The sequence below is a fragment of the Eulemur rufifrons genome, chromosome 8 (assembly GCF_041146395.1).
Source record: "Eulemur rufifrons isolate Redbay chromosome 8, OSU_ERuf_1, whole genome shotgun sequence".
Taxonomy (NCBI): domain Eukaryota; kingdom Metazoa; phylum Chordata; class Mammalia; order Primates; family Lemuridae; genus Eulemur; species Eulemur rufifrons.
Window position 1 is genome coordinate 60,537,412 of NC_090990.1, and position 21,990 is coordinate 60,559,401.

The 21,990-nt window shown below is 39.8% G+C and overlaps 1 protein-coding gene across 1 annotated transcript in view; it reads left to right on the top strand.

Moving 5' to 3' along the window:
- Positions 1 to 419: 419 nt before the first annotated feature.
- The window catches only part of GIPC2 (GIPC PDZ domain containing family member 2), a 75,093-nt gene continuing 53,522 nt past the window's right edge, over positions 420 to 21,990 (top strand). The window contains exon 1 of the mRNA XM_069478113.1: positions 420 to 694. Within this exon, the coding sequence (XP_069334214.1) occupies positions 455 to 694 (240 nt within the window). The 5' untranslated portion in view covers positions 420 to 454. The remainder of the gene's footprint in view (positions 695 to 21,990) is intronic.

Here is a 21,990-nt window from a genome sequence, read left to right on the forward strand (position 1 = left end):
TCCCCAAAAGCCCAGACGTGCTGACTTGAAGTCCTGTGGCCGAATTGTGTGTCAGTGCCTACCAGGAATTTATGAAAAGCACAGAAGGGTCAGCGTGCTTGCACTCCAAGGCGAAACGTTCTGTACTTTCGGCATCCCCGGGCTTTCAGGGAAGTCCAGTCATTTTTCACAAGAAGGAGGCATAACCTGGAGATGAGATGAGGGACTCTGCATAACTCTCCTTCTCCCAGATCCCCCTCAAGGGAGGGAGGCCGGCTGCCTCCGTCCAGGTGCCGTCTCCTTCAGGTGGAGGAGGGAGCCCCGGCTCGGCGCTCCAGGCGGAAGCGCCACTGCCATTGGTTCAGCGGCGACATTTACCTGCACCGGACCCGGGCGCAAAGTCCGAGGCGCGAGGCGGGGGCGGAGGCGGTGGCAGCCGGCAGCGTAGGTGGGCCCGCACTCTCGGCCAGGCAAGATGCCCCTGGGGCTGCGGGGAAAGAAGAAGAAGAAGTCCAAGGAGACCGCCCCGCTGGTGGAGGGCGAGCAGACGGACGCGGGCGGCGGGAGCGTCCCCGGCCCCCCGGCTCCCGCGCGCAGGCTGGTCTTCCACACGCAGCTGGCGCACGGCAGCCCCACGGGCCGGGTGGAGGATTTCTCTAGCATCCAGGAGCTCTACGCCAAAATCGCGGGCGTGTTTGAGATCTCGCCGTCGGAGGTAAGGGGCCAGGGGCGCAGCCTCTCCCTCCCTCTCCCCGTCTCTCCGACGCGCCGGCTTAAATTGGCCCAGGCTCGTTGTGCGGCGCTTCCCTGAGCCTGGTCGGATGCAGGGGAGAGTCCTGCGGGAGCGTCCCGGGGGAAGTGAGCGAGCCTTACTGGGAAGGGAAAAGGTAAGTACCAGGAGCACAGAAAGCCACATCCTCAGAGATCCGGCCTTTGGGAAACTGGGGGCGAGGCAACCTTTCTTCCGCATGCAAATGCCTTTGCTCCAGACGTCTCAGATTTAGTCGTTCGGGGCGTGAACAACTCCCCAGAGTCGAGATCTGGCCCGGCAGACACCCTCCACCTCATCTGGACTTTACTCTCCTGTTTCCTCCGCAGGCGTGAGAGGGTCACGTTGGGCATCTCCCTAAATTAAGGGGCGGGGGTGGGGGGTGGGGAATTGTGCCGTCCAGGTGATACCAAACCGAGGCCCACTTTGCCCCTCATCTGTCATTTCCAACATCAACATCCGGAAACCCTTTGGTGGTATTTCCATGAATTTTAAAAAGCTGGGCAGTTATTCCAAGGGTGGGTAACCTAGAGAATCATACTTAATCCCATGAGACTAGTCAACAAAATTTTCGTGGGGGAGATCAGCTGTAACTTTTACAACATATGCTAAAAAGAGACTGAAGTTTCCCTTAATTAGATTGTGCGTGGGCCTGGAACTGGAGTTTGGTATAGGCACGATCTCGAAAGCACTAGTTTATACGGACATTTATGTGACTACTTGATTTGTGCTGACCCATGTGAACTGCAAGTGTAGGTGTGGGAAGTTAGCTCAAGAAATATTTTGTCCACATTTCTAGGAAAAGCACGTGATTTTGTTGCCCTGGACTCCCAGGAGTGCAGAGAGCTGCCCTGGAGTGCTGGAGCGGAGCGGGGCCTCTGGATGCCTGTTCTTTAGTTGTCTGTCAGGTCTGTTCAAGGGAAATTGAGGTCAAGGCAAAATTCCAAGAGGAGATGAAAGAGAGCCAAAAGTATAACCCTTTTTTTTCAGGGTTCCCAGGCACCAAGGGGCAAATCGCAAACCCATTTGTGAATTATTTATATTGGTATAGGATATGAATAACATTTTATGTTTGTATGGTAATTTTCAGTTCAAAAAGCACTTTCACAGGAATAATTTTTTTAAAATCTTCTCTAGGGGAGGTGGGTGGCAGATTAAATACAATAAACTTGGATGTGGAGCCAGATTCTACCATTTACTAGCTAGCTGTGTGGCCTTGAACAAGTCTAACTTATCTTAGTTTCAGCCACCTATAAAATAGAAATAAGAATACCTATCTTGAAGGGTGTTGTGAATACTGGGGTTCTTATGTAAACCTATCAGATTGCATGGTATATGGCCAGTGCTTGATAATTGTAACTAATATTATTAATACCTAACAGTTAAATGGGAGGCTGAGGTGCCAAGTGATTGTGCCTTGGCTAAGGTAATAGAACTAGCAAGAAAAAGCTGGGTTGTTATTTACATTTGGATCTTCTGATGTCTAAGCTAGTGAGCCCATTAGCATACTCAACTGACAACTTTAAATGTCTCTCCTGTAACCAGGAATTCCAGTTTTAGTTACAGATGCTCCCCAATATGTTCAATTTAAGATTTTTCTATTAATACTTTACTGTGGGTTTACTGGGGTATTAAATGCATTTTCAACTTATGATATTTTTGCCTAATGATGTATTTATTGAAATGTAGCCCCTTGATAAGTCAAAGAGCATTTTTTACTTTGCATTAACAGTTTTCCTCATCATTATATATGACATTATTCTGAGCTCAAGATACACGATTTTATTCAATCCAATCCTTAGCAAGTAAATATTATTAATATCTCTGCTTCACAGAGAGGTAACTGAGGCTTTCAGGTTCAGAACTTTTCAGAATTACACCTAGCAAGTGGCAGAGCCTGGATCCGAACTCAGTTTGTTATTTTTTTTCCTGACTCCAAATTCCATGAAGCTACATTGCTTCCTAAGTTTTCCAGAGTCTCTCTGCAAGAGCTGGGTAGCCATGTTCAACATTTTCAGTGCGCTGACTTGTAAGATAAAATTCCAAGATTATAAACACAAGCTGTTTTGATGTGTTATATCAAAGTTCACAAATGAATTTTCATGACCCCTATATATGTATATTAGCATCCTTTTGCATGTAACCAACATTAATGAAAGCTTTCCATCTGTATTAAAAAGAGTTAAGAGGCCGGGCGCGGTGGCTCACGCCTGTAATCCTAGCACTCTGGGAGGCCGAGGCGGGTGGATCGCTGGAGGTCATGAGTTCGAGACCAGCCTGAGCAAGAGCGAGACCCCGTCTCTACTAAAAATAGACAGAAATTATATGGACAACTAAAATATATATATACAAAAAATTAGCCGGGCATGGTGGCGAATGCCTGTAGTCCCAGCTACTCGGGAGGCTGAGGCAGTAGGATCACTTAAGCCCAGGAGTTTGAGGTTGCTGTGAGCTAGGCTGATGCCACGGCTCTCACTCTAGCCCGGGCAACAGAGTGAGACTCTGTCTCAAAAAAAAAAAATAAATAAAATAAAATAAAATAAAATAAAATAAAAACAGTTAAGTATTTTTAGGATAAAGTATTGGTCATGATAGTATATTATATCAAAGTATCTCACTAGTTCACTTTGAAACAGAAGTAACTTATTAAAATCAGATGAATACCAGGGAGATTCTGTTTCCTTTCTCATTCCCCCAGCAAGCAGTTTTCCCAATAATAAGGTATAAGTAACTTTTGAGATGTTAGTGGGGACAAAACAAAATGTCCCCCCTCTTCATAGGAGTGAAAAGGTAAGTCCCACCCTTTCTCCAGAGAGGTGGCTGTAAGGATATAAATAGCACTATGTGAAGAGCTGTACACTCTCTACTGAGGGGAGAAAAGGAAAGGACTTGATGTCAGGTGGAGCAGACACAGGCAAACTTAGTGGGGGCCCATAATGTGCCCACAACCGTGCTAGGCATGGAAGCCTACAGTGTAGTCATTCCAGCCACACCAGAATTCTCTTCATTTTATAGTTGAGCTAAGTGAGACTCTGCAAAATTAAACAGGCTGATATGTGGTGGAGCCAGGATTTGAATTCAGTTTCCCTGGATCCAAGTCTGTTACACAGCAGCTGGGAGATTCTTGGTAACTGCATTCAAATACCAAATACAAACCCGGAAAAACTTCTTTTTTAAGCAGATTTTTTTTTCTTCCAATTAAAGCCTCAGTCTCAACCAAAAAAATATTTATCGCTTCAAAAAGATGCTGTTGTAGATTTCAGCTAGTATTTCATGATCCCTGAAGAAAGAAGCTAATGAAGCCTATGAATCACTTAAGATTTGTTATCAACTCTGGGCAGGGTGCAGTTTATTGTGATTATTAAGTTGAAACAGATGGCCAATTATACAAAAAGCCCTTGTATCTGTTGTCTTTTTTCAAAACAACTAAATGAACAATTCAGCAAAAAGAAAAACAGTACCTGTAAATTAATCTCATCTAAGGAACAGCTAACTTATAACGTAAATGCAGGGATTTTTTTTAGGAAGTTTAATGCCATCTTTTAAAATGTTCAGGTTATGTAATAGCCCTTGAGCTATAGTCCTAAATTTTGTTGAAGGGGCATTTTGAATATTTGACTACTGTAATTGTTTGGCAAGTAGTTTGTGCCATGACATGTTTTTATTACTTAATTCTCTATTATGTGGAAAGATGGTAGGAAAAGATAATGAATGTGAAAACTTTATAAGAAATAAATAAATCAGTGTGTAGTTAGAAGCTTTACATGTCCAGAACTGGAAACTCAGACTTAGTTTCTTTATAGAATTCAGAAATTGTTTCCTTTGACGTGGTTATAGTAGTATGTGCATGATATTAGATACCAAATAGTTCACTGAATGAATGAATCATTCACTAACTCATTTTCTCTTGATACATAAAGCAGTTAAATAAAGCAGTGTACTTGAGAAGCAGAAAAGACAAGAATTGTGATTTTTAATTTCAAACTGTATACCTACAAGCGTGCTATTATTTCTCTTAAATCAAACAGACCAACCTTCTTGTGACACCTGTTCCCATCCCCTATGCTACTACCCCATTCATTTCTTCTTTATAGCAAAACTCCTCAAAAGTTGCTGTCTCCAATGAGATACAGTTTGTTTCTCATTCTCAGCTCAAAACCCTCCATGGCTTCCCATCTCACTTGGAACAAAAGTCAAAATCCTATGATAGGCTATAGCCCTGTTACCTCTCTAAAATCATAGTTCCTTCTGCTCCAGCCAGTCTGGCCTCCTGGCTATGCCCTGAACCTCAGGAGCCTTAAGGCTTTTTTGCTGGTTGTTGTCTCTGCCGGAACCTCTTCCTGCAGAATGCTTTCCCGACGTCTGCTCAGATGTCATCTTCTTGGTGAGGCTAGATCATCCGGTCTAGAAGTATAGCACCCCCTCTTCCCTTCTCTGCTTAATTTTTTCCACAGCATACTAACATCCTATGTATATTTAAGTTATTTTATGGTCTTCTCCACTCCCCCAATATGAACTCCACAAAGGCAAGGATTTTTGTCTTTTTTATTTACTGATGTAGCCCCAAGGGCCTGGACTGTATCTGAAACAGTTGGAGCTCAAAAAATATTCCTTGAATAAAAGAATCCTCACAAATTCACTGCTTAACACCCTGTATCTTTACAGCTTTAGTGCTGGTTACAATACTGGTAAGTTGGGGTTAATTTTATGTTGTACTGTGAGGAAAGAGACTAGCGTTGATGGGGGGGCCAATGACGAACACCATTCATCTTTAAAAAAAAAGTTTTAAGTTGTATGTATTTAACAGATACAAGATGATGTTTTGATATACATGTACATAGTGAAATTATTATTACGGTGAAGCTAATTAACATGTCCGTCTCAGAAATTATAAAACTTGACACTGTGTTTGCAAGCAAAGTCAACTCCTAAATGAGTTAGAGCATATGGGGCGCTGGCTTGTGAGGCTTCCCAGAAACCGGTGTCTTTTCTCAACTTGCTGATAGCAGCACTGAGCTCTGATGAAAGTCAATATTCTGTATTTAGGTGGCATTTCTAGAGGACGTGCTCTGCAGGCTTTATCATTTCCCAGCAATGCAGATAACTGGCAAGCGGAACTGTTGTCTTTCTGGCTCAGAAGTGGGAAGCTGGGAAGAAGAGAGCAAAATGGGGTTTACTGACTTGCATATAGTCCCCTCCACCCAGGAAAAATACACAAGAAAACCCCACAACAATGAAGGAATTGGGAATTTGGTGTGAATTTAACTACCAAGCTCTGAGGACTATGAAGTAAGCCCACTAAAATCGAGTAGAAAAAGTGTCAGAAAGAGGAGAGCAGTCCCTGACACCTGGGAGCTGGCCTAGCCCTCATAGGTAGGCCTTGGTGTTCTGTTGCACATAAACAATTGCATCAGCCTCGGGTAAGACTACTCTGTGACTGTGATCATTTCTTCCACCTTTATACATAGGTTTATTAAGATACTTGGTCATAGAATTATCCTCACTTTCTGACAGCACTGTATCCAGAGCAAACCTCTGCTTCAAACCCTCCCCCAAATCACCTAGCACCTGCCCAACTCCTTTCTAACACCTCTTCCTGAGACCCCCAGAGTTTCCCATGGAGCACTATCACCCTAGTTGCAAGGAGCAGTAAACTGCAGGTGAGAATTCCTGGTGGTCTTTGGCTGGGGGGTATTGACAATTGTCAGTTGTCACTGTGGGATGATTACAATGCAAATTCTAAAGAGGCACCCTGAATTTGGCTTCCCTGACTCTGCCCATTCTCTATTTTAGTATTTTGATGCTCTGATCATACCAATCTTTTTAAAAACTTCCAAGGCTCCCAGATAGTTACAAATAACCCCCACCAGCCAATGTCTCATATTCCTGCCTGTCGCTTGAGTCCTCTCCTGTGCCTCCTGCTCCAATCTCATCTCTTAACAGTCCCCTTTACATTCAAGGGTATTTAACTGTTTCATTCCTCATTTCTCATGCTGTTCTTATTTCTTTGTTCCAATAGCTCCTACTCACCTTTCTAGTCTCAACTGTCATTCCTCCAAGGAGCCTTCCCTGTGGATTCACTAATCTAGATAACCACTAAGGCATGATTGTTAACATTTGCACACTAAATTGACTTCAGTTACTACTCTCCCTTCCTGAAGGATGGGACTTTTTTCTTTTTAAATCTTGTTCCCTGAGTTGCTGGATGGTTAGGCTGCTCCATAAAGATTTGCTAAATAAAGGTAGAAGGTAGATATAGTAGGAGATTGAAACTGCAGATATAGATAAGTCATGAGACTACAGATGTCCTTGAAGTTGTACAGATTTCGCTCTGTAGGCGATAAGAATAACTCAAATGTTTTTCAAAAGAGGCAATGAACCCTGACGTGTGTTTTATAAAGTAGAAGCACAATCAACCATTCGTTCTGTTTTCTTTATAAATATTTGGTTTAAAAGGAATATAACGGTATCTTCTGGATTTACACAGTACCATCTGAAAAGTTATAAATATAATCATTATGTATGCTTAATATCCTCTCATGAGCATCAGCATCATTTTTATGAAAAATCAAGCAAGAAAAACATGACTCATTTTGAGACGTGGGAAGAGAATCCACCCAGCTGCCTTATAGACCTCACTGTTATCAAGAAGGTACGATATGACTGTTTATTCTTGTACTGGAAGTCCCCTGAAGTAGGTGTGTTAACCACCCAAGGATAAAGTTCGAACCCCTGGGCAGGGGTAGGCTCCTGTTCAAGCTCCTGCTGCCCTGCAGGCCGATGGCTGCCTCCTTCACCTTCCCTCCCCTGCTCCTCCCATTCCAGCAGTCCTGTGTGGAGTGGAAGGCTGTCTGCTGGTTGCAAGCAATGGAGGAACTTAGGTTACCTTGGGCAATTTCTATGCATGCCTGTGTCTGTTTGGCTGCTGTAACTACCATAGCCTGAGGTGCCAGTAAACAACAGAAAGTTTTCACAGTTCTGGAGGCTGTAGGTCCTAGATCAAAGTGTCAGCGGATTTGGTGTCTGGTGAGGGCCCACTTTCTGGTTTATAGACAGCCGCTGCCTTGTTGCATCCCCATGTGACAGAAGGGGTGAGGGAGCTCCCTGGGGCTTTTTTTTTTTTTCATAAGGATACTAATCCCATTCATGAGGGCTCCACCCTCATAACCCAGTCACCTCTCAAAGGCTCTAAATACTATCTCTACCTCTAAATACTATCACCTTGGGGTTTAGGATTTCAATGTATGAATTTCGGGGGGACACATTCAGTCTATAGCAGTATTTATTATTAAAATATATAGGGAAGTAAGCTCAGGACAGCTACATCTGCACAGTTTCTGTGGACAGTTGGAATATTGTTCATCCGGTCCAAGTTAAGGCAGTAGCTCTAGACTTTGGAGAACTTTGGAGACCAGGTCTAGTTGTCCTTTACCCTCCATCTCAGCCTGTCTCTCTGCCCCTGCCCCTTACTCGCTCCCTCCCTACCTTCTTCCCTCCTCCTTATTCTGCTCTTGACTGATTCTCTTTTCTCATCCTCTTGACTTTGCTCCTCCCAGGCCCTTATTACCTTGAATCCCTATGTCTTTGTGTTTCTTTGCCTCTCTACTTTCTTTTTTTCTTTTTCTTTTTCTTTTTTTTGCTGAGACAGAGTCTCGCTCTGTTGCCCGTGCTAGAGTGCTGTGGCGTCAGCCTAGCTCACAGCAACCTCAAACTCCTGGGCTCAATATCAAAAGTATACCTCAAGGAGAGGACTGTGGACATGACAGGTATTCTGAAACGTCTTGAATTAGGGGAATGTAAATGGAAGATACCTTCCATGGTCTGTCTCGAACATGAAACTGTTGGCAGTTCTCAATGCCTTTTATGCATTGTTCTTCCTTCTATCTGGAAATTTTCCCCCCACTCTTTCCCTGTTAACTCCTACTTGTGCTGCAGGACTGGAGAGTCACTACCCAGAGCCTTCCTGCCACCTCAGGACTGGGTTCTGTGTCTTTCCTCTGAGTTTCCATAACGCTTATCAGACACTGTTGCTTTAATGTTTGTCTCTTCCATAAGATTGAGAGCTGCTCTGGGCAGGGACTGCCAGTTAGTATGCAGTAAAACTATTTTTAAAAAATTTAAACTTTTTATTACAGAAACTTTATGCGAAAGCAAGAGGATAAGGTAATTAACTCCCATGTGCCCATCTTCAACAGTTACCAACATTTGCCAACGTTTCTTTTTATCCCCATTAAAAAAGTTTTTATTATTAAATATAATGAGGTAGAAAGAAGCACATAAAACATATGTACAACTTAATGGATAAGCTGAACACACTTGTAACCACACCTGCGTCAGGAGTTAGACCTTACTAGCCACAAGAGAACCTTCCATGTGCCCCCTTCCACCTGCCTCCCCCAAGAGTAACCACTATCTTTGACTTTTATGGTAATGACCCCCACTTTTCTTTACAGTTTTGTCACTTAAGTATCCTTTCCTAAAGACCCTAATTTAGAGTTCTTTGGAATATGTCTTTGAGTCTCTCTTAATCTATCGATTTACCCTTCAGCTTGTTTTTTTTTTCCCTTTTCCAGTGTATTTGTTGAAGAAGCCAGATCTTTTATCCTGTATAATTTTTCAGTTTTTTATTGATTGCATTCCTGTAGTCTATCATTATATTTCCTATAAATTGATAGCTGTATATTAATGCTTAATTGCCTGAAGATTGATTTTTTTTGTAATGAGACAATATCAAAAGTATAGTTAAAATTTTTTATTGATTGAATGAATAAAATCAACACGGAAAACAGGTAAGTCTTACCTTTTACAATATTGTCAGTATTTCTTCTGGAATAGTCTCTAGCCCATTTTGCAAAGTCCCTTCTATATTCTTTGTTTTAGTTGTCTATACAGTGAAGCAACTGTGTGTCTTTTTACAGCTCTCTGAATTTTTGGCTAGAACTATAGAAAAATGCCTTCAGTTGTCAAATAATTTTGGGAAATGTATCTTGTAAGTTCATAGTATGTATTAAAGGCTTTGAGAAATCCACTAAAAGTTAAAAAAATCCAAGAATTTTTGTATTTATCATTTCCCATACTAAGTGGCCATAGAACTCTCTCTTTTTTTCCTGCATAACACTCCTTGGACCAATATTCCAAGGTATATAATTTTTAAAATGCTGATTTTTTTTCAAAAGCTATTCATCAGTTATTGTGTGATTAAAAAGGTTCTCTGATAATTAATAACATTCTGATTAGTGAATGCTTATCTCTGTCATCTCATACTGAAGAACTCTGCCAGATAGTTTCCATTTCATCCTTGTCCTCGGATACTTTTGCTGTTCTGTTCCCCTCACTATCCAACTTTGGGCAAGTCTCCCACGACCTCATTGGGCTTCAGTTTCTTCATAGGTTATATGGGCTGGGTAGACTAGACTAGTGGTTCCCAAAGCCGGTTGCATCTCAGCTCTGGTGATCTTTTTAAAGAACACAGGCCTCACCCTTACAGATTTGGACTAGGGCCTGAGAATGTTGTAATTTTTAAAAGCTTCTCTGATATCTTTAGACAGCTGGCCTGTCATCCATCGGTAGATGTGTGTTTGGGAGCCACTGGATTAAATGAAGAGATCCAAGTTCCTTTCCAGCCTGAATGTTCCTCTGGAGCTTATGTATTCAATTAAAAATATTTGAGTATCATCTTTATGCACAAAGTATTGAGGGACATAAAAAGGGTACTATGACAGTGTTTTGCTAGTGGATGGACTATAGAAATCCTTCAAATGGTAGAGACTCACGTGTATGTAACACATTGACTGCCACACTAGAAAAAAGAATTTTTTCCCTGGGGCCACAGTGTCTTATTATGAAAATAGCGTAAAAACTTTGAAAACAAAATGATCCTTTCCAATTTAATGAAAAATTTGTTATTTTTTTATTGTTTTCTGTACATGAGTTATATGCTACTTGAAAAATAGTTCATAAGGGTAGAGGTAAACAGACATGTGAGTTACATACGTTTCACAAGGCCCCAGACTCAAAACTAGCGTGAGTTAAATACAACTCACATGGCAGTTAATGTGTTAAATCGTCATTTAGAGATCACTTCTTTCTTATTAGAAAAGTGCTGGATAGAGACTTAAAACTAAAGTACTAATAGCACTGTCAATTAGAGATAAATAAAATCAAGATGAAGTGTTTTTGAACTTAATGAGGAATTTTGGAAAATAGAATTCTATGAATGTAATTCAGTAAGGCATAATAATACAAACTTGAAATAAGAAATTTTTGGAAGCTAAGGCATCTTTTTTGCTTTTATGACATCAAATATAATGCTTGGAAATTTGGGAGGGTGCTATCACACAAGTTCTTTTGTAGTTGCCTCAAAGCTTTATAGGTATAGGATATAGGTAGGATAGCTGTAATCAGTTCATAAGATCTGTTCCTAATCTAACCTATCTCATCTGTTGACTTTATGTCAGTGTTAACTGCAACTCTCCTCTCGGATCCTCCTCTTCCCATCCACCTGTTGGCTGTCAGTCAATGAGGGTATACATAGTGTTTGCCCAGAGGCCACCAAAGGAAAGAGATTTCTGCTTTTGTGTTTCATTCACTGGCGTTACTAGCAAAAATTACTCTACAAAGCATAAGACAGTGGAGCTACATAGTAAATGACATTATTTTAATTGAAAAGTTATATATATATATAGATATATACATATATATGATAAAAATTCAAAAAATGGGGGTCATGTCACCCCAAACCCAGAAGTACCTGCTATGACCACTTTCTTGGCTCTCTTTCTGGAAAAATGCTCTGAATTTATAAATGTGTGTATCTGTAGACATGTGCATATCTATGTGGGTATACCCCCATGCACTTTTTTTAACCTTATGAGGAGCATACTGTACCTCTGTGCTATGTGGTTGGTAGTGGGAGAAGAAGAGAAATAGATCTAAGAAGGAGACACTGAGGCCCAGGAATGGCAGTCACTGGTATCCTTGAAGAGTTTCAGAGGGCCACGAGGGCGTCCTTTGTGCCAGGAGAGCTGCTACTGTGTCTTTGGTGCTGCACCAAATTTTAATAATTTCTAAGAAGCCTACCTAATTCCTGAAAAGGTTTCCTGTGCTTCCTCTGCTTCCTCTGCTTCCCTGGGTCTCCTTAGGATGAACCTCCATCACCTGAGATAAACAAAGGTGTTCCTTGGAACTACTCATTCAGAGAGCAGTAATTAATTAACAAATACCTTTGGGCTAGAGATGCTTGCTGAAGGTGGATGGCTGTCACTGCTTCTCTGGGTTCGGATCCAAGAAACAGGCCTTCCTCACTCATCTTAGAAACTCCAGTCCTGCTGTTTGGGGTGTGCTGAGGATTCTGAGGTTTTGTTGATTAAAATGAGGAATAAGAAGTTGAAGCTTGGCCATGACTAATCCCAGGAAGGTCCTATGGCTTATATGGCTAAATGAAAGGCAAGAAGGGACTTAAGAGCTTTTCAGTGATAGAATGTTTGCTTTTTAGAAACATTTCTGACCGTCTGTAAGTAGTGGCTAAGAAACTTAAGAACTCAGGCATTCAGAAATATATTTGCTATGTGTATAAAAATCTCCCTGGAGATAAATCAAAGCACATGTAGAGTGACAGTTCTAACCTTTTTTTCTTTTCTTTTTTTTTTTTTTTGATGGCTAAAATCCAAGATCTGTATCTTGGTCTGTAAAAGTCTCAGGTTCTTAAGTTACAGTGTTAAAGTGGCCTTAAAGGGATACACAATAACAGGGCTGAGGAAATAATAATTCTGTATCCAGTTTACACCTCTGTGTACTTCATTAGTGTAGCAGTAGTTGTATGATTGGTGTTAATACTATGTCCTTTATGATCCACGGTCAGAGCCTTAATTTAACCTCCTGAAACTGCTCACATTTGATACTAGCAGTGTGTTCTGGGTGTGGTTAGGTCATGATTCCTGTTACTTCTGTATTCCTTGGACTTTCCCCTTCCTATCTTGATTTTCCTGCCTCTAAGTAAAGGTGTGTGGAGAAGGGGAAGCATATCTTGAGAATTAAGGAGAAGGGAATTATTGTCGAATACCGATCACCACTTAACCTCTGCTATCTTAACTGAAATGGTAATTCCTACCAGAACTCCCAGAACTTATTGCAATCTATAGATGAGGCACCTGGAGCTCAAATAAAGGTAAATTACTCAAATTATACAGCCTAAATGGATGTCTTTGACCCCTAGGTCTGTCTGGCTCCAAAGCCCTCACTCTTTCCATTACACAAGTGATGCTTAACCTTATCGGACACCTGGTTGTTAGAGGTTAAGTAATTGCTCTACACTGTGAAATTAGGAGGAAAGAAAAAAGGGGAGAAAGCAACAAGAAAGGAAAACAAGGAGGAAGACCACCTATTTGTTTTATACTTTTAGAATCGATCTTGTAGGTCTGTAATTATACAGAGTGAAACATGAGGTTGGTTTGTTAAATTTGTGATGTTCCAAGCTTTTGTAATATCCTGAAGTGTCACATGTTGCTGTGGCTATTTAACAGGTTTAAAGGGTCCTCAGGCAGCTGGGAACTCAGGGTGGCATGGTAGGAAAGCACAGGCTTCAGGTTCAGTCAGATGGGGAGGTGAGTTTCAGGGTAGGGTGGCCTGTCCTGGGTTTGATTTGTAGAGATGCCACTTTCTAGCCTCCATTTTTTCTTGCTGGTAATATGTACAAATAAAATACCTACCTTATAGGATTGTTGTGAGAATTAAGTGAAATAGTGTGTTAAGTGACCAGAACATGGTTCAGTGTTAGTGTTCCTTCCCTCAAAAAAGATTTTCGATGACCCTTATTTTTGCAATTTTTCATTATCATTTTTCTACTCTAGACCTGTACAATTTTCCTTCTCCCAACCTTTGCCTAAACCTGGAAAATAAAGAAAACAAACTTAAAAGTCTATTTTTTGTCTTTACATATGTATTTTATTTTTTCTTCAGTGACATTATGTTACATGGGTAATAAAAATGTAATGAAAATTTAAAATAAAAAATGCGATGCCATTTGCTTTTCTTGCACTGCATACTCAGTGCTTATAGGAAATGATGGTGGCAAGAAGGAAACATAACAATGCACCTTCCTACCCCTACAGCAGCGTAAACTATTTAAGTAGAGTACAGATAATATAAGGATGACATAGTCATTGTTCCCAAGATAAGCAATTTTCATTCCATTACCACAGCTGCATAAAGGACAACTCTTAACCCACTTGCAGAAGTTTCTTTAAACTATATCAGAGGAGACTCTAAGCACGAAGCTTAGCAATTTTCTCTCATGATACAAACCAGGTTAAATTATTGAGGTTCTCCTGTTTTCACAAATTCAAGGAGTCTAATTTTCTACTTCCACAGAAGCGAAGGGAAATAGCTGCTGGCTGTACATGACAGTCTTACGAATCCCTATCTCAGAGGAGATGCCATTTTGAAATTAGGTTAAATTAAACTCCTCAAAATTTGCCTTTGTGGGTGATCCAAATAATTGAACACATGATCCTAAGACATGACATTTATAAATACAAATAGATGGCCCATCTAATATACTCCTTTAATGTGAAATCAAATCTCACCTCTTCTATCTATACTTTATTGTCAAAGATCATAGAATTGGAATCATAATAAAAAGTTTAGATTATCTAATTAAAAAGCTTATTTTTAAAAATCTTATTAAATGTGAGCTAATCTATGTTCACTTGTCATTTTTCTTGCTAACAGCATAGAATTTATTAATAATGAATTTTGAGTTATTTCTCAGAGGACCAGAATCAATGACTTCGAGGGGAGAAAAAAAAAAAAAAAGAAAGACTCTCCATTAGGAAAGATGAGGACAGAATGGCCGACTCAGTGACAGAATGCTCTAGGTTAGGTTTCTTGAGGGAACCCAATAAAGAGTGTCTGACCCTGCCTGGATCCTGAACAAATTGAAGCAAGGTGAAAAGGTCAGCATACAGAGAAACAAAATATATCCGTTATTGCTGATAAAGGTTATATTAAGAGGAAGGATACAATGAAAAAAAATCAAAATTGCTTCCCTAACTGGACCCATAGAAATAGAACAACTTCCTTTGGGCCAGCCACCCTTGCAGAAGAGCCTGCCACCAGAGGAATAAGGAGAAAATATGATATCCATGAGTATTCTGAGAAGTAAGGGAATGGGAATGGTTTACCCTTACAATATTCCAAATTAGTATACTCATACAATGAATGAGATGCATTAGCTAATGCTGAGACCAAATATAAGAACCAATGAATTATAAGAACCAAATGTTTTACTAAATTTTGTTTTAGATAAACGTTTAAATTCACTAAGGATGCCACTGATTTCTGTTTGTAACTAATACATTATTACAGTTTTTGTTTATTTCTTAATGATAGCAGGTAGGGCTTTGGTTATAATTCTCCTATGTTAATTTAGTGGAAGCTATCCAACAGCAATCTATTAAATTTTCCCTGTTAAATTAGCATGATGGACTTTTAATGGATCTTTTAAAACCCTATTTCTATACATGATCTTCAAACTAAACCATCTCAGTGTGGAATTTTATTATAGTAACTAATCTGGACTCCTCTGAGGGGTGCTTCAATAGACTTTAGTATAAACCTAATAAACTATTTCAGTCAACAAAGTTGACTATTATCAGTTAAACTTGAGAAATAATAAATATGCCATTTTACTCAGAATTGTTTTGTATTGCATTTGTCAATGCTTATTCTGCTAAACCAAACATAACTTTTTATTAATATATGTATTAATATTTCTTTGTGTCATATTTTTAGACATAGAGAATGCCTGTGACAGAATTTGTCTCAGCATATAATTCTCTTCTGTTCACTTCCACCACAGAACATTTAGAGCTAATTTCCAACTTTCTCCACACTCTTTAAGTCTCCTAGAATCTTGGTGATTGTGTTCAAGTCATGGGTGCTTATATTTACTCCCAAGAAGCCCAGGATTGGGGGATGTGGGGAAGATTACTTCAACGCCAAGGGATAGAAGAGGAGCTCTGCGACTGCCTTTCCCTAACATCTACATCATATGATTTTCTTTGATCTCATGCTGTCTTTGTCCCAGCATTCGGAAATGGGAACATGCTTATTTGATCAGCTTAATAGGAAATGCATTATAAATAGGTGAGCAGGCTGGGCATGGTGGCTCATGCCTGTAATCCCAATACTTTGGGAGGCTGAGGCAGGAGGATAGCTTGAGGCCAGGAGTTTGAGACCATCCTGGGTAACCTAGTGAGATATATTCTTTGCAAAAAAAAAAAAAAATCAGCTGGGCCTGTTGGCAGGCCTGCAGTCCCAGCTGCTTGGGAAGATTGCATGAGACCAGGAGTTTGAGGTTACAGTGAGCTGTGATCAGGCCACTGCGCTCCAGCCTGGGCAATAGAGCAAGAGTCTATCTCTAAAAGGAAAAAAAAAAAAAGTGACCATATAATTTATATTCCAAACTCAGATACTTCATGGAATGAAAGGGACGGTATTTATATTTACTCTGGGACAACAGGGATAAACTGGGACCTGGAGTTATCTTAATTATACCAAATTGCCTGCTAGAAAAGGAGAAAGAAAAAAAATATGATGTGAGAAAGTTTATCATATCCTTGCTAATTAAGTACTAACAATACATAAGCCCTTTCCTGGGCAATAAAAAAGGTTTCACCTTATAGGTATTTGGGGAGGAATGGCAGGGGGACTGGTGTGGTCATAAAAATAGAAGCAAGTAGTGAGGGCTCAGTGTCAGCACCGAGCCTGGAGCCAGGAGACTGGTACTTCTCGTCCTGGCTCTGGCTTGGTGACACATTCTGGGAGTCGATGATGGAGCCCCAGGGTAGCCTGTCAGCTTCTTTGGCCCTGCTTGGCCCTCTCCCTCTCTACCCTAAGTGCTCTGCCTGCCCGGACACCGGGAGTCTGGCGGGCAGGGAGTCTGGCGGGCAGCAGTGGCAGTAATGTTGGCAGCAGAGGGTGGGGAGAAGCTGCTCAGTGAGAGCGGGGAGGAGGAGCTATAATAAACAGCTCCGAGCAAAGGTCAGTCTTTCAGCCAGGGCTGAGCCGTGATGTCTCCAAGTCTGTGACAGAATTCTATTCTTGGCAGCTCTTCTCCACCTTTTCCCGTTCTCAGTTTCTTGGGCTGTGTATCCCTGGGTTCAAAAGTGAGCAACCCTGAGCTTGGAGGAACCTGCACGCACCCTCCGGATTCACGGCTCACCTCCCCTGTGTGTTCAGTCACACCAGCCCTACTCGTAGGTGCATTTTCTCATGCTCACAAACTTCCTCATCAGTAATTTAAGTATCTAAGCTGGCTAGTGAGTTTGCCTTCACTCCGCTCTTCTGAGTTCTTTGTCACCCTCATCCAGGGAACCTGATAGTACATTTTCCTGATGTCTTTCAGGTGTCCTAATGTCCTAGTTTTGAATAAAAATCAATTCATATTTTCTCTCTCTAAAGATGTTTGACAAAATTTCTCAAGTGGCCAATATTTTCCCCATAAAGTGCTCATCTCTTTCTGTCAGAATTTTTGTTCTAGGGAATAGTGAGGATTAGACTGTCTTCCCCCATTGCTCCTTCTGGACACCTGAGTGGCTCACCAGGCTTGCTTTCCAGTTTTCCACGATTCATTTGGGTGGTTCTTAAATATTCGCATGCTCCTTAGACATTTCACTGTAAGGGTTAGAAGTCAGCCTCCTGGGCCAACATCAACACAGTGCTACGTGAGCCTTCTGCCAAAAACATTTGAAAGTTTTGTTTAAGGATCCTTTTGAGATCTAGTGGGTATCGTTTGCAAATTATATTTATATATTTGTTTGGTAAACTGGAAAGTTTAATTCACAAGTCTCTTTTCTAATAATTTTCATTTATAATCATTATGTTTTATAAACATTCTACTGTTCCAGGCTGTAAAATGTCTCCTGTTATAGTCTCTTCTTGCCTAGTTAGGTTCTCTTCCAACTTTAGAGTCGAACAAGTGGAGGCTTTTAGGAAGATACGTGATTCAGAAAGCTGGAGAATTTGCAACTGCACCTGACGAGGGGGAATAGCAGTGATTTATGATGTCTTTCAAATTGGCATGTAACCTTGCGGCATTATTAGACTAGGATAAGCTCAGATATCTCCTCTGACTGTAAGAATAGTGTGGGAGGGGATGATATATATAGTTATACATATTTGATTTATCTTGTTGGTTTAGTGTCTGTGTAATGTCCACAAAGGCAAGACTAAAACCTATCCCTATTCTTTTAACTTTTTCTTGTGCTTCAAGGATTGCTTTGGAATTTTGATTTTCTTATATACATAGTTGCCTTTATCAGAGTTCATTAGTAAAAAAAATAGAAAATTCTTTTGGTTATTCTAGGAAGTCAGTTGATTTGAAATGTGAATTTGACTGTCTTTCTAATTTTTTTGAATAGAATTCTTTTTGACATATTATTTTACTCCTTAAAAATACTGGGGGAAAAAAAAAAAAGCAATTGTCCTGGAGAAGAAGAAAGAGTACAAAGGGTGATTCACCTTTTATTTAAGGCTTGCCACTGCTGACCCAGGGCAGCTAATTTAGAAGTGAATCATTTATAGAAAGTTCTACACAGTTCAAGGCAGGGCTTTATACAATATCCTCATGAAGGTCTAAATAGAGCATACAGTGTCATGTTTCTAAATATCTGTCTTGTTGCCAATTTTATCTTCCAATCTGTGAAACTTGTTTCTAGATGACTGTAGCTATTGACAAGGTGAAGGCAAAGGCACTGTATATATAAAATGATGTATATTTTAAAATAAATCTTAGAAATTTAATGCATGTATTATACTGGGAAAATAATAAGCATGAAATTTTAAATGACTGTGTTTATAATACAAACACTGAATATAACTTGTCAATTTTAAAATTAACAGGAAGAAATTTAAAAATTACTTATAGTAATTCAGATTAAACAATAATATATTATTGCTAGTTTGATATTTATTAAACCATCTAATGTTTGGCTTTTAAAGTCCAATTACAAATGGCTCCTTTTTGCAAGCTGTCTTACTCCTTTTAGGAAGTAGGTGTTTTATTAAATAAGCACACTGTATATGGTTTCATATAGACTATAAAACTGTATAGTCTCTGTGTCTTCTAGGAGTTTTTAATTCAAAACTGAGTTTATATTTACATGACAGCTATCGTATCATGGGTTAGAAAAAGCCCAAGAGTCTGAATTCTAGTTTTGACTTTGTCATTCACTAGCTATATAACTTTAGACAAATTATTTAACAAGTCTGAACTGGTTTTCTCCTCTGCTCAGGGCATATTGATATTTGTCTTCATGACTGGACTTGCGAGGATTAGTTGAGCTAATGCTTTAGGCAGTGACCAGTAAATTAGATGTCCCTTTGCAGATAATAGGTGTCAGGCATTGCGGGGAAAAGAGGTTGGAGTTGGACAACCAAGGTTGGAGTCCCAGCTGTACCAAATACTATTAGGTTATTAAGTATGAAATGTCTGATTTCTTTAAGTACTAAGTTTGACAGTTGATATCTCTGACATTTCACTTTGACACTTCTTGTTTTATTTTTATTATGAAGGTACATCCTCGGTCTTTCAAACGTGTGTTTTGGCTTGTGATTATCTTTCAAATTTTTTTTAGAGCAATTTTTGTGAAACTATGGATAAGTCAAAAATTCATGTTATTTTCAAATATGAGTTCCATTGTGGAACCAATGCAGCATAGACAGCTCGAAATATTAATATCAACAAAGTGTTTGGGAAAGATGTGGATGAATACACTGTACATTGATGGTTTGAGAAGTTCCATTCTGGTTATTTTAATTTTGAAAAGGAGCCACACGGGGACCTGAGGCCAAGGTCGATAATGATGAGCTGAAAGCTGTAGTGGAAGTGAATCCATCTCAACCTACCCGTGAATTAGCAGCAAGGTTTAATGTTACTATTCCAACAATAATGGACCATTTGAAACCAATGGGCAAGGTAAAGAAGCTGGATAGATGGGTATCGCATGAATTAAGAGTGTCAGCACAGAAATTGCCTCGAAGCTTGCCTTTCTTTGCTGTCACGACATAAACACAAGACATTTCTGTACTGTATTGTTATGTGTGATGAAAAATGGATTCTTTTTGACAATCACAAGCATTTAGCACAACGGTTGAATAAGAATAAAGTGCTGAAACTCAGGCCAAAACTGAATATTCATCAAAAAAAGCTAATGGTGTCTATTTGGTGGTTTAGTGCTGGTATTATCCACTACAGCTTCATGAAACCTGGTCAATCGATTCCAGTGGATGTAATTGATGCGGATTACAGCAGATGTAATGCAACCAATTGGATCAAAGGATGAGGATGCTTGCGATTAAGCAGCCGAGATTGGTCAATAGAGACAGGCCAATCCTCTTGCAAGATAACGCTTAGCCACACAGCGCACAAACGCTGCTCAAACTGCAGAAGTGGGACTTGGAAACTGTCTGTCATCCACTGTATTCACCAGACCTTGCACCAACTACCACTTCTTCCAGGCTTTGCACCACTTCTTGCAAGACAAAATATTCAATTCTCAACAATATGTGGAAAACACCTTTCACAATTTCATTGCCACTTGCTCTCCACACTTCTTCACTGCTGGCATAAATAACCTACTGTTAAGATGGCAAAACTGTGTTGATAGTGTAGGCACATACTTCGATTAATCATACTGCTTCTTGTTTGAGATCTAATAAACTACACATTTGATTTGAAATCAGACATTTCATATTTAATGACCTAATACTTCTATGACCCTACACAAGCCATTATCTCCCAGTAAGCGTTTATTTTCTAAGCTGTAAAAAATGGTATAATGATATCTCTCATACAGAGTTGTAAGAATTCGGTGAGGTAACTTATGAAAATAGCTGGTATGCACAGGTAATCAATGTTTCTTGGACCTTAATATTGATAAAATGAAAAAGAATCCCTGCTGACCTTCATCTCCCTAGCTCCTTTGCATTCGCAGTACAGTATATCACTGGAAGTGGGAACCAGTATCCAAACTGTGTACAACTCAGAGGGATGAGCAGTTGCTCCAGTCTATGAATATAATCGAAGAATAGTTTGAATTCTAAAAGTTCCTTGACACAACACATTTACTAAATATTTTTGGCAAGGGGAGTTAGGTAGCATAAGACACACAAAGCTTTAAAGTCAACGTGCGTGATTGGGAGAGGAAAAAAAAAAAAGAATAAAAAGACACACAGAGCTTTTTGGAAGAGTTTTGAGTGATGTAATTCTGTCCCTGTGGCTTGGCTAAAGCTGATCCTTTCTGTTCAGGGTAGGTGGGTAATCTTTTCTTCCCAATAATTATTTTGTTCTTAGTTTCAGGTTGTTTCTAATTCTTGCCATTTTAAGGACCATTAACTAGATGGGGGTAAAATAATAATTTTTTTCCTTTGAGACTTAGATGATAAGAACAGTCCAGATAAAACCTTAGTCACCAACAAAGGAAACATAATCCAAGTGGTTTTCTTATATGTAAATATGTAATATTAACTCCTGATAAAAGTATGGTTTAGGCTGGGTACAGTGGCTTACATCTGTTATCCTAGCACTTTGGGAGGCCAAGGCAGGAGAATCACTTGAGGACAGGAATTCGAGACTAGCCTGTGCAACATAGCGAGACCTTGTCTCTGCAAAAAATAGAAAAATTAGCTGGGCGTGGTGGCGCACACCTATAGTCTCAGCTACGAGGTAGGCTGGGGCAAGAGAGTTGCTTAAGCCCAGGAGTTTGAGGCTGCAGTGAGCTATGATGATGTTACTGTACTTTAGCTTGGGCAACAGAGCAAGACCCTGACTCAAAAAAAAAAAAAAAAAAGTGTGGTTTAATTACTAGATTTATTATTATGTATTTTCTCTTTATTTTCTATAATGACATTGGCTGATATTTCTATAATGTTTGAGATAAGTGTAAAAAGTAAGCAAAGTTCTTAGACGATTGAAATGTAGGAAAGTAGTCATATAAAAATATTTAGTAATACTGCTACTTTAGATAACCACAAAAGGTAATTATTCCAGTTGCTTACGTTTAAAATCATATCCACAAATAATGTAATTCCAATTACATAAGCCCATAATTTCTTTCAGAGAGCTTTGGAACATGTAGAATCTTTGGCCAGCTCAGTTCCTGTTTAAGGAAGGCATTAAACAAAAGAAAGTTGGAAGTGGACTTCCTGGAGTTTTAAACATGAATTTGACGTGTTTTGGGAGA